Below are 13,732 nucleotides of genomic sequence, written 5' to 3'. Positions count from 1 at the left end.
TTTGAAATACCTTTCTTTAAATGGCACATTTTTAACCAATTCTCTTTATAGTGAATCAAAATGTAGGCTGCTTAAAAGTATACTAACCAAATAAATTGTGGAAGATTGCAGATACGCAAAGGTTTACACTTAACATACATTATGAGAACTTTTCGTGTCAGGCACTGGTAAGAGAAAGGTGTAATTTCCCTCAGATTGCTTAATATGCAACAAATCAGAATCAACTGATTTCTGTAAATCACCCTAAATATACTTTTATTTCAGTCATTGTCTCAAGATCTAGATTTTATTTTAGTCTCTTGTTTTTCTTCTTTTTTACAAGGTTTTATGAGTATGTGTATGTATAAATATATACATGCTGTTAATAAGGACTTCAGCTATTCATAGCCAAAGGTTGAGAGGTTGAGAGTCTATTATATTTTCATATTCCCACAGTGGGAAAAGTATTTAAACTATGATTGTTCTTGGCATATGTAAGCTTTGTCTGAAATTCTCCCCACTTCTGTCTCTGTATTCATTCTGGAGAAGAGACGGAGCCCGAGCAGCCACACTCCCCAGCAGCCACACTCCCCAGCAGCCACACTCCCCAGCAGCCACACTCCAGAGCAGCCACACTCCAGAGCAGCCACACTCCCCAGCAGCCACACCCCCACACAACGTCCTGCAAAGCCTGGCGCTTCCCAATGCTAATTTACCCCCGTTGCAAAAATGCCAAGTATAGAGCAGGAAGACTATTTGTTATTTATTTCTAGAAGAAAAGACAGCATTTTTCTCTGTTGAGGATCATACACATTTCTGTGTATCTTGAAGGCTTAAATAAGAAAACTATTCTTTAAAAAAGCAAGACAAATAAAAATGAGGGATATCCGTTGTTGCTGCAGTTTTCATTAAATGCTGTTGTCTTTCTGTTCCGTAGTTTGAAATCTGTTAAATGAATAACCTGGCACTGATTACCTGATTTTTAGTCCTATGACTTAGACTATAAGCTTATTAATTATATCTATTAGTTTTATTTAATTAAACTCGGGAAAGCTAATGCATGACATTTGTATCTGAGAGAGCAGTGTCTTTCCTTTGCCTTGCAGTTTAGAAGTATTTCATATTCTTTACCATCCCTGCACATGTAAATCAGCCATCACTTAAAATCTTGGTCTTCTTATTCCTTTTTTGAGAAGGTACCCCAGTGTTTTTATTTGTTGCAAAGATTATTTCCAAAAGAAACTGCATGAAATTATTAGTACTTGATCAAACAAATGGGAACTTAATTTCCTTGTTTGTAGTGTTTATTGTTTTGATTCATTTTTTAAAGAAATGAGTTCATTTTGCTTTTACAAAAACATGTTCATGAAGATGAATTTCTTGTGCCTCTTGAAGACACAGTATTACTTCAAAGACTCTCTGCAGCCTGATCATTGCAAAGGGAGTTTCAACACGTTGAATATCAGACATGTTCTTCTAGGACATGTATTATATTAATGCGAGGGTGATCCATCTGGCTAATATTTTATTATGCATAAAATTCCCCTGGAGAACTGAGTTAAGGATGCTGATTCTCATTCTAATAGTTGGGGCCGGAGCCCAAAGAGCTGGCATTTTCCCTGCACCCAGGCATTAACTGATGTGGAAGCTGCACAGAACAGACTAAGAGACTCTGCCCTCAGTTTTCTAAATATCATTTGGAAATGTAGTAAGGAAAAAATAAATAGCATTATCTTATCGGGTCCCGCTATTAATATGGATGGCTCTTCCTTGAATTTTTTTATTTTAGACTTATTCTAATGAAGTTTGAGTCACAACCACACCAAATTTTTCACCTGTCTCTGGTAATTAACATAGAAGAATGTTCTTCACTGACATGAAGCCTGAGGTCTGGGTAAACATTAGGCAGGAATCATAGAAGGAACCCTTCATGATCACTATGAATATGTCCAAAAAGAATATGGCAGAAGGGCAGGAGGTTGGAGACACCACACAAACAGGTGGCCTGGCCAGTCTGGTTTTGAATATGGGCTTTCGGAATTAGTCTTCAGTCTGAGGGTCAGCAAACATTCACTCTCTCTACCCAAATGCTGCTACTAAAAATGCAGTGAAACATCCTTACCCTCAACTGCTACGGCTCCTGCAGCCATGTGCACATCTGTATACACACACCGGTCACTTCAACAGTAGCAAAGGTGAGGCTGGGAGTTGCCCACTCTGCACTGGGAAATTCCAAATTCACAATTTGTTTAGAAATTGTTATTTGGACCAGATTGTATCTACTTAAAAAATTGTGTCAGGATGAGATGTAATACATAAAAAACAATGATTATATGGCTTTTATTAAAGGCATTTCATTGTGTATAATGCCTTTCTGAAGCAGAAATATAACACAAAATTTACTATTCATGCTTTTTTCATATTCATACAAATATGACTGTATAATGAAAATCGGTCTTCTGCCATGGGCATACCTCTGAGTCCCTCAGTAATAATTTTTTTCTAGGACCACGGGATTTATATGCATAAATCATCTTCACAAAACAAACTTTGAACAAGGAGGCTCTTATTTTCAGAGGGTTCTTAAGATTTTTTATTTATTGATTTTAGAGAGAGAGAGAAAGGATTGGGGGCAGGGAGAAGCGGGAAGCATGAACTTGCTGCTTGTAGGTGCCTTGACCAGGCAAGCCGAGGGTTTTGAACCGGCAACCTCAGAGTTCCAGGTCGATGCTTTATCCACTGCACCACCACAGGTCAGGCAGAGGTTTCTTGATATATTCCCAAGAGTTTTATGTTGTTTATTGACATTTGTATCAGATACAAATCAGGAAACTTAATTATAGATTTCTCCTAAGTAAAAACAAAAATTCTCCTAAGTCTCCATAAGTGAATTGATTAAAATATAAATTTTAATCAATTTATATTTATTTATTTTAAAATTAAATAGAGAAAAACTCATTCTCTTTCCGTGACTCAAGAGCAATGATTCAGGGATGAACAATGGGAAATGTGACTTTAAAACCTGTGTAATAAGCATGGGCAGATATAAACTCACTGAACTGTTGTTTTAAGAATTGAATGTTTTTGTTTAATTTTGTTTAGGGAACAGTTTAAAATATCAGTTAATAGGGTAGCTCCATGTTAACTGATTCTTTGTTTTGAAATAGCTATTATCTGGTAGGTGATGGAACCTAATACATTTTGGATAGCAGTCTGGAGAGAACATATTTTATCTTCCAGTTGGAAACCCTGTCAGAGCAATTGTTATTGTATGCCTGCAGCATTTTGGTATCATCCAACCTTAATGATTTAGGAAAATCCTAGACGCTACCAAAACAGAGACAGTCAGGAGAAGTATGTAAAACTGGTAAATTGATACATAATCACTTATAAACTCAGAGCATGGTCATCATTTCTCTGCCACTGAGCTGAGAACTGGATGTGCTGTGGCTCTGGAGGGAGGAGCATAGTGGTAGGTCAACAGGTGGCAGAAGTTTGCAAGACTCATTTCTGCAGTTCTGCACTTTCACTGCAGGCAGATAGACTTCACAGATTCAAGACAAAAGATTCTTCCAACAATGGTATTCACTGTCCATGCAACACAGCTAATAAGTTCATTGAAAATAAGAGAAATAGTTGCACTTCATTTAAAAAATTATCTGACCTGATTTAGGATACTAATACAGCAGATCTTCAAATAATGCCATTTTGTCCAGTCATTTCATTAATTAACAATGAGATGCTATAGAAATTCAACTCTTGTGTATGTCAATTAGCCCATGGTAAAATTGGTTTCATTTTAAGTCGTTTTACTTATAGTCACAGAACCTATCAACTGTTGTCAGTGAGGGATTACTGTACTAGTAATAAATCATTATGTGTGGTTATCAATGTTTGGTACTTTCCGAGGCAAAAAAGTAATGGATGGACATGTTCACCAAAGTATGTACAGAACTGTTTACACATTGTGGGTTTTTTTTTAAACATACACATTTAAATTTATTTCATCGTTTTCATTTAAAGCTTGACATGATAAAACATAAAGGGACATTTTTAAGAGTTCTGTATCACAGGAATCTAAACACTAAATATATCCGTAGCTTCGTAGGTTCAAGGTATATAAATTAAGAATAATTGGAAATGTTTTCCATATGGGAACTATACAATGAAATAAATGGCAAAAGGACCTAGTAGGAGCACCATGTCATTTCTTTTGAATTATCATTTTACTTTCATGATCTAAACAAAGACTGTTGTTTGAATGTTTTAAAACTGTTTTTAAAAATCGTTGAAGTTGATCTTTCAAAGTCCAGACTATGACATTAACAACTGCTGAACAGAGGGTGTGTGCACACTTGCTCTCTGCCTCTCTCAGTTTCATAATATGCTTTCAATTTTAGCTAATTTATTGGTGCGTCCTCTACATGAATGGTCTATGGGGCAGTAGCCCTCTTTCTCCAAGGCTTCAAGTAGGTCACCATTGGAGCCAGTCCTGGCATGTAAGTCCCTGAGAAGTTCAAGTTTACTTTGGAAGAAATATAGACTAAATAAGAGTAAAAATACCAGTAAAAGAGAGACTGTATTTTTTTTACTTTTTATTTAATTTATTGGGGTGACACTGGCTAATAAAATTACATAGGGTTCAGGTGAACAATTCTGTAATACATCATCGGTATGTTGTATCGTGTGTTAACCATCCCAAGTCAAATCTCCTTTCGTCACCATTTATCCCCCATCTACCCTCTTCCAGATAGGCTGTATTAAGCAACAGAAATTTCATATTACAAGAAAGCATGTCCAGATGGTCAGGTGATAAATCAATATCTGAGTAAGATGATTGACAAGGGCTTTATGATTATCACATGGGCCAGGAAGTGTAGCTCCCTTGAAGTTTACCCAAATAAGAAGAGCCAGTATTTCATTATTTTTACTAAACTTTTAAATGAATAGACAGTGGTTAAAATTCAGAGCTTGTTTGTGTAGGACCCATCAGAAAAGTCACTGTTATGATTTTTGTTTTACTATCCCACTGAGCATGCTCCAAGAGAAGGATGCAGCAGTTAGAGTGGTGGTCCAGTGGGACCTGCACTGCTACCCAAAAGATCGAGTAGTGTCTTTCTTTGCTTAAAATCCTGAAGTAATTTCTCCCAGATCATCAAATTTCCTGGGTCGGTACAGAACACCCTTCATGATCTGGCCTTAGTCCTGGCATTTATTATATTCTCAGGAATCACCCGTCTCCTGTGTGTGTCTCCTACTATATGGCAAACCTGCAGAGGGTAGGAATGTTCGTGTTCCCACTGTTAGGTCCATAGAGAGCCTCAGAAAGGATTGGTTGAATGGTTGGTTGAATGGATAAATGGAAGTGTTGCGATACTGCTAAGCACTTACATGGGTGTGTTTTTCTTTCCCCAAGGACTTCGGCGTTATGTTCCTGCATCACCTGGTGTCTATTTTCTTGATTACCTTTTCATATGTCAACAATATGGCCCGAGTAGGGACCCTGGTTCTCTGTCTTCATGATTCAGCTGATGCTTTCCTGGAGGTAAAGGCTTTTTTATTTATTTTTTTTATTTTTTTATTTTTCAGAATACAAAATCTAGAATTCAGGAAGTCTCACAGGTTATCACTTCCATATTATGCTAGATGGTGCTGGGGACAATAAATTACAACTGCTTGGAAACTGTAGAATATGTCTTTGTAGGTGAAATTGGGGAAAGTGAGACTTTAGTATATAATTTCTTGTATAAAAATCTTCATTATGTTAGCAAAATTTGATGTAGTATTCACTCTTAATTACACAGTAATATTATATAATTAAAGTTTTTTTTTCTTTATACTGAGAAATTTATCTAACTGGTCAAAAATAAACTTAACCAGAGTACAAATTCCATGTCCAAGTGGGTCTTAGAATCTATATTCTGATTTTTATTCCTGTTGGGTCTGCCCCTTTGAAGCATTTACTGTCACTGTGGATATAGAATAAAGGTGCCTTCAAATAATAATGTTATTGCAACATAAGCAGAAATTTCCCGCACCATAAAACTGAATCTACTATAAAGGCAGTTGGCTGAGGTTTGAAGTATATATAGCACTTTATTAAAAACTTGCTCTCTATAAGTTTATGAAACAGAAAAATAGTCCTACTGGGCTAGGGTATGTCAGATGATAATTTGGCACTGTGATTTTTAAGTACTTCAAGCTAGGCTCTATTCCACTTATTTTTAAAAGGAGAACTGTAATTATTATAAGAGCAATCCCCGGAAAATCAGTTACCATTTGGTTAAATCCTAAGTATGCTTGAAAGGAGAAATTTATCAGTACTCTACAGTTTTGAAGTCAATTCGGTACAATCTGCCAACTTTAGTCTCTGAAAATGGCTGACATGATGCTGGGCAGAGCCACAGTTCAGAAAATGTTGGTTGAATCGTCATGTAGCACTTTAATCCAGAAAAGAAAATAATCCAGAAATCCCAGGCACGTGGCTTAAAAGCCAGTGTTCTTCTCAGCTGGGTCTTCTTTGGTATTATAAAACATTGCTTGAGAATTTTTTAATAATGAGATATGTTGACTGTCAACTCTTTGAATTGGGACTTATGGCCTAGACATTTCCAAAAAAAATAATAATAACATAAAATGATGTTTAATGCTTTTTTATTGAATACTGGTGAGTGACTATAAAAGAACAAACTGCATGGCTGCTGAGCCAGAAGCGGGCTGACATGCTTTTTCTCACTATAATTTGTGGTCTCATACCCAAAATATTCGTGAAATTAAAAGTTTACACTCAGTTAATTGATTTTCTCTTAAGAATATAGTTCTCTCATAGCTTTGTATATTACTTAAAACTATTAAACAGTAGCTTCTGTGGACACTGTCAACAGGCTTTTCAAGTTTGACTCAACTAATTTAACTTTCCAAAAAGCAGAAAATAACATGATAAATTCAGAAGACAGCTTCAATTCATAACACTGTGGTGGAGTGGGGGATGGGTTAGCTTGTGAATTCTTGGTAAGAGTGTAAAAAGAGGTGATCGAGCAAAACTATGTTTTCAGTGTCATCTGTTTTTACTTAGAATTATTCATAAATAGTAGATGGTAGAGAAAAAGATGTGATTTCTTCCCTAGAATAATTTATAATATAAAAAGTAATCACTTAAATAATTACCATAAATATTACAGTACTTCTTATAGACACTCTCAACATTAGGGACTTTCATCTAGAGATGACCCTTTAATGTAATGTTGAAAATTACACCTAAATGGAGTCATTGAAATAACATGATTTTGACACATTCTTCATTTCTAAATTTATGAGACTGAGCCAAGAAACAGTCTCCCCAGAATATTCCTTATTTCTGTTTAAAGAAAACTATAATTCTAAGCGGAAAGGAAACAAAATACAGAAAGGCTTCATATATCTTTGTAAACTTTGTAGTTTTAGTGTTTGGGATTCATTAAAGGTTTAAAGAATTATATAACACTTTGTGTTTTGACCTGTTATGGCAGATTCCTGTTCTGGTGTGTTTGGCTTGCTAATATCACTTATAATGCAAGAATTTTCTTATTTTTCTATTTTCGTGAAATCAACCATATAATTGAATTTTTCAGGTTGCTGAATATTTTATTAAATCTATGATACTAGCTCTACTTAGGGCTAATGCTGCATTGCACTCGACTTATGAGTAATTTATAAATACAGATGCATTATGCATAATGACATTTCAAAGTAGCAGGCAGTTTTATGCATCTGGTAAGTTATAACTTCTAGGAGACTCATGCATATTGAACAAAGCTTTTTATTTATCAATTTTACTAAATTAATTCGTTATGTTCCTTCCTTTCATAGGCTGCCAAAATGGCAAATTATGCCAAGTTTCAGAAAGTTTGTGATCTCCTGTTTGTTATGTTTGCCATGGTTTTTATCACCACACGACTGGGTATATTTCCTCTCTGGTGAGTATGCCAATCTTCTTTCTGATAGTCACCCCTTCCATGTAGGCTTTATGAATCATTTTCCTGTTGAATTTTACTCTAAATACTTAGTAAGAGGTTTAAAGACAGTGAGGGAGTAATGTTATAGTAACTATGGATGGAGTCAGATGGGTACCAGGCTTACAGGGGGGATCCCTCTGTAGGGTATATTAATGTCTAATCACTGTGTTGTACACCTGGAACTAATATAATATTGTATGTCAGCTGTAACTGAAAAAAAAACATGTTAAAATAAATAAATAATATTATTTCGGAGGAAGAAAGTCAGGGAGGGACTCGAGAAACTGCTTGATTTCTCCTTCCAGAAGAAGGCTGAGCTCCTCACTAGCATTTCCCACAGGATAGTCAGAAGGATGTGGCTGTATAGCTTCTGAAGCCACAGAAAGCTGTCTGCCATTTTTGGGTCCAGTCTAGAATATAATTCAAAAATCTTAACCATGACAGTTGGAATTAATAAAGGAAATATGGTGTTGCAACCAGTTATCTCTCAGGGATCCTCCTGCACCTGGGGTTCAGGAAGGGTTGTCCCTGGACTGGTGACAGGAGCCTCACCAGGGGACGTCCTAGAAATGCGACTCCTGGGCCCCGCCCCCGGACGGAGGGAATCACAGACTGGCGACGGGGCCCTGCGGTCTGGGTTTTCACAAGCCTTTCTGTGGGTTCTGCTCCACGTTGAAGTTTGAGAACCACTGTCCTGTATAATCCTCTTCATACTTTTATATGGTTGAATTAATTTTGAATGCAGTGTGCCTGCAATTATTTCGAGATTGAGGATCTTTCTAGATTATTAGCAGAACTAGTGGTAGGAATTTAAGTGGAAGGAATTCGGGCAAAAACCAGGAATTATTTCTCAAAAGAGTATTAGGAAGTTTCCCTCCTCTGTATTTCTGAGAACCTGAGTTTTAAAGAAATTAGCTTCACTCACAGGTACTTTGATTTATTTATTTTCCTTTAAGGGTGCAATTAAACTTGAGATGTATCTCTTCTCTGTCCCAGTAGTTAATGTGTAAAAACTCTTTGGGTTTAGATAGTAATGAGTTACCTAAAACATAAACCCCCGAATATAGAAATTATGTAAGGCTACCAATAAGATACTTCATGGGTATATTCTGTCATGATGGCATAAACTAGATCCGTAGAAAGATCCTTGTAACCAAGGACAAAACGAGCTTATATTGCAAACACTATAGGGTTCCTGCCACCATGTTCCTTACTGTCACCAAGTTTGTCAAGAGGCAACTTGAGGACAGAGAAATATTTTATTGTTTGTAATACAAGAAATAATGTGTATACCTGCTGCCATTGTAGTTGTGCATCTAAGGAATAAAATTCTTTTCAGATATGTCTGGTAAATATGTTAGCACCTGAATGACCTTTTTTTCTTGACCCTGTTTCAGTTACTAGAGAGTAATGGGTGTTGTTAGTACTATGTTTAAAATTATAACATGATTGACCACCACAGACAGCGTTTTAAATATTTTCATTAACACTGTGAAATGATCAAAAGCCCCTTTTAGATTAGGGGAGACTCTGTGGATTACTGGCTCCACATGCTTTTCCCTCTCCCTCCTCTCAGATTGGGGAACTTTCTGTCAGTTTCCCAGGTCAGAAGTGCTACTTTAGAGGTCAAGAGAGAAATCGTTTCCTATATGAAACAGAAACCTGGGTCCTTATAACTTCTAAGCTAGACGTTCTTCTTCTGGTTTGGATCCATGAAAAACATGTATGTGTGTATCATTTTTTCCTCTGGGGTGGGGGAGGGCCTATAGCTTTATCAGACCCTCAAAGAGCTCTGTGACCCCCTACCTTCCTTAAAAACACACCTTTTGGAAAACAGACTAAGTATCCCCTACCACTTCTAATTGGAAACTCATAAGGATGGGAAGATTTCTAGTATGTATCACCCTGAAGCTTTCCCTTCCCCTTCCTTGGAAAGCATCTTTACTCCCTTCAGGTATTCCTCCTTGTTCTCTTTGTTTCTCTGTCATGATGTTCCCAGTGTGGCCTGGCTGGCACAAAATATAAGAAAACTTAAAACAAGCTTTATGCCAGAGGTCCCCAAACTTTTTACACAGGGGACCAGTCACTGTCCCTCAGACCGTTGGAGGGCCGGACTATAAAAACAAACAAACTATGAACAAATCCCTATGCACACTGCACATATCTTATTTTAAAGTAAAAAAACAAAACGGGAACAAATACAATATTTAAAATAAAGAACAAGTAAATTTAAATCAACAAACTGACCAGTATTTCAATGGGAACTATGGGCCTGCTTTTGGCTAATGAGATGGTCAATGTCTGGTTCCATATTTGTCACTGCTAGCCATAACAAGTGATATGATGCGCTTCCGGAGCCGTGACGCATGTGTCCCACGTCACCGGACGTAGTACTGTAGGTGAGCAACGCCATGCTTATGGCGCCGCCACATACAGTACTCCAGGAGCACAGGATGCATCCACTGACTACCAATGAAAGAGGTGCACCTTCCGAAAGTGCGGCAGGGTGGTGGTGGTGGATAAATGGCCTCAGGGGGCCGTAGTTTGGGGACCCCTGCTTTATGCGAACTCCATTTCTTCTAATGCAGCTTGCTGTTGCACTAGCTGTCAGTGGCTTTCACTTCATCCTGGTGATGACCTGATAAATAGATGAGGTGCCACCAGACTAGATCTTCCTCATCTTAAATTAATTTCATTTATATATTTTTATTCCTAATTTATTTATAAACTGAATTATACAAACTAGATTTACTCCTGTTAGATTTCATCGTGCTATTTTCAAATACTCCATTCATATAACCCCTAATATTAGGGTCTTCTGAACTCCATCCAATCTGTACTTATCCCTTCCACCTTTACGTGTGCCTTTCACACTTCCCGGGCTCACTGCAGGGAAAGCGGCCCCAGAGGAGCTCCTGATGCACTGCTGAAGGATCACCTGAGGCTGACCTCAGTTTTTCAACCACCAGTCTTCCTGATTTTTCTACTTGTGAATGTCTTAAAACTGCTGTCGTCATGCCTGCTGTTTCTCCGCATTGTTAAGGTGTAATAAAAGAGGTATAAAGATCAAAGGTCTTAGGAAAGTGAGGATTTTCTCTGCGTGTAAGACATCCTCTGCACATGTAGAGGCTGGGTGAAGGCAGAACATGAGGCCCATCTGGCATGACTTGATTTTAGGAGAATTTGCTTGACTCCTGGCTCTTAATTTCTAAGTACCCACCCCCACTTGCTTGACTCTCTAGCTGTAGTACTGAGCTTGTCAGTCTAAAACTTCTATTCTTAGCCTTGTCCATATTGGTTTGTTAACCTTCCAATATACTACCGTTTTTAATGGACTCGGTGAGTTTATTGGGCAGTTGCTGGGTAACCAGTGCTGGGCTGGGTGCCGGCATTCAGTTAGAGAGTAGGCCCTGGAGCACTTGCAGTTGAATCCCTCCAGGTCCCTGGAGTATTCTAGTTTATCATTTAGGGGGCCTAGCATTCATTAGTTTTTTGTGACCATTTACTGGAGATAAGTAATATAAATGGATTGTCAATAGTAAGTAGTATGGCCTGACCTGGCAGTGGCGCAGTGGATAGAGCATTGACCTGCAATGTTGATGACCCAGATTCGAAACCCCGAGGTCATCAGCTTGAGCGTGGGCTCACCAGCTTGAACCCAAAGGTCACTAGCTTGAAACCTAAAGTCACTGGCTTGAGCAAGGGATCACTGGCTCAGCTGGAGCTCCCTGGCTGACCAAGACATGTATGGGAAAGCAACCAATGAACAACTAAGGTGCCGCAACTATGAGATGATGCTTTTCATCTCTCTCCCTTCCAATCTGTCTGTCCCTTTCTATCCACCCACCTCCCCATATAGTAAACAGTTTGGTTAAGGGATACTAAGGAGTTCTATCAGCAAATAAAGCATTATAGGCAGAGTACGTGTGTGTGAAATTGTCACTGGCTACTAGATGGAAAGTGTTGGAGATAGATTGGGCTTCAGGTCTAACAGGTATTTCCTAGACTTATTGCTCCTTCCAATATTTGTGCTTTTGCTGGAAGAAAAAAAAATAGTATTTCCTGTGCCCTTTACTTCTTTTAGTTTTCAATCCATTCACTTTTGGAATCACCAACAGTATCTTCCATATTCCCCTAACTATATTTGTGTTCCCCCATGAGCCGTCAGAAGTTGTGTAACTCGTGGGTTTAATAACACTCGGTTCATTCTCTGTTCCGTCTTTGGTCCATTTGTGCCTTGCCTCACAAAGACAGCATACACGTGAGTAGCCTTTTAGAACTGTACACTGCCCAGACTTCTCTTTTGGTTATAGTACACCTTCAAGAACAGCACTGTCCAATAGAAATAGAATTCAGGCTTCAAAGTAATTTTAAATTTTCTAAAAGCTACATTAAAAAAATAAAAAAAATAAAAATGTGACATCTATTTAAATGTTTTATTTAACTCAGAATAATATTATTTTAACATGTAATTCATATTACAAATTAAGACAACTTGGCCTGATCGGTGGTGGCGCAATAGATGAAGTGATGAACTGGGATGCGAGGTTCCAGGTTCGAACCCCTGAGGTTGCCAGCTTGAGCATGGGCTTATCTGCCTTGAATGCAGGCTCACCAGCTAGAGCATGGGATCATAGACATGATCCCATGGTAACTGGCTTGAGCCCAAGGTCGCTGGCTTGAGCCAAGGGGTCACTGGCTCGGCTGGAGACCCCCGGTCAAGGCACATATGAGAAAGCAATCAATGAACAACTAAGGTGCTGCAGTGAAAAATTGATGCTTCTCATCTCTCTTTCTTCCTGTCGGTCTCTCTCTTTTTCTCAAAAAAATTGAGATAACTTATATTCTTTTATTGCATACTAAATCTTCAAAATTAGGTATGTGTTTCACATTACTGCAGCTATTCAAAGGCCTATGTATTTTAGCCTTTACATTGTACGTGGACAGCCAATGATTTGATCCTTTTGACGGCAAGCCTACCCATTATTGTAAACTGTTACTGTTTTCATTGATCTGCATTTGTCTTTTATCAGCTGTGTCTGTGTATAAGTCCTAAAGTTCCTAACAATTTCCCATATTTTATGAAGTTGAATTTCAAAACACACAGAATAGATTGCGCTCAATCTCATTATAGCGTCTGCCACAGTGCCTTACTCACAATGGCTACTCAATACTATATGTTCAGTGAACTAGGCACTTTCTATTCTAAATGGTCTCACATCTGTTTTCTAAGTTGAGCTCCTGAAATCATGGTGAAGTGAATAGGTACAGTTTCTTATTAAAAAGAGAAAAGTGATTCACTTAGTCAATGATTTACTGAGTCTCTCTGGACTCTGGTCTCCTGACATCGGTTCAATTTAACAAGTACTTACTAAGTTCTTCCTACAATATAATATTATCTGCTTTATGAGGCAGGCCATAAAGCTGTTGATGAAATGTATTTTTTAGTAGTTGTTACATAGAAAAGAGTGATTTTTAAATGATTGTCCTTATCATTCTGCCCCAGCCTAGATACTGTATTGTAGGCATTGTCATCTCTCGGCCATACATTAAAATCTGGTAACAGAAAATGCAAATGCACAAAGATCTTGAAAGAGAAGTGTTATGGTATAGCCAGTGGGAAGACTGCTTGCTTTGAGTCATGATTCTCCCCCTTCACTGTGAGTCTAAAGACCAGGTGTGTGACTTCTCTGCATCTGTGTCCTCATCAGAAAAATAAGAATAATAGCAGTTGTTCCATCTACCTTACCAAGAAATGT

At 37.9% G+C, this 13,732-nt stretch overlaps 1 protein-coding gene across 2 annotated transcripts in view; it reads left to right on the top strand.

Moving 5' to 3' along the window:
* Positions 1-13,732, top strand: part of CERS6 (ceramide synthase 6) — a 350,216-nt gene that overhangs the window by 279,442 nt on the left and 57,042 nt on the right. For both annotated transcript variants that reach the window (XM_066233890.1, XM_066233891.1), the window contains exons 7-8: positions 5,396-5,524; positions 7,828-7,934. In XM_066233890.1, the coding sequence (XP_066089987.1) occupies positions 5,396-5,524; positions 7,828-7,934 (236 nt within the window). The remainder of the gene's footprint in view (positions 1-5,395; positions 5,525-7,827; positions 7,935-13,732) is intronic.

The sequence above is a fragment of the Saccopteryx bilineata genome, chromosome 5 (assembly GCF_036850765.1).
Source record: "Saccopteryx bilineata isolate mSacBil1 chromosome 5, mSacBil1_pri_phased_curated, whole genome shotgun sequence".
In the NCBI taxonomy this organism is placed as follows: domain Eukaryota; kingdom Metazoa; phylum Chordata; class Mammalia; order Chiroptera; family Emballonuridae; genus Saccopteryx; species Saccopteryx bilineata.
Note: the sequence above shows the minus strand (reverse complement) of the source record. Positions and strands in the feature narration are given on the sequence as shown.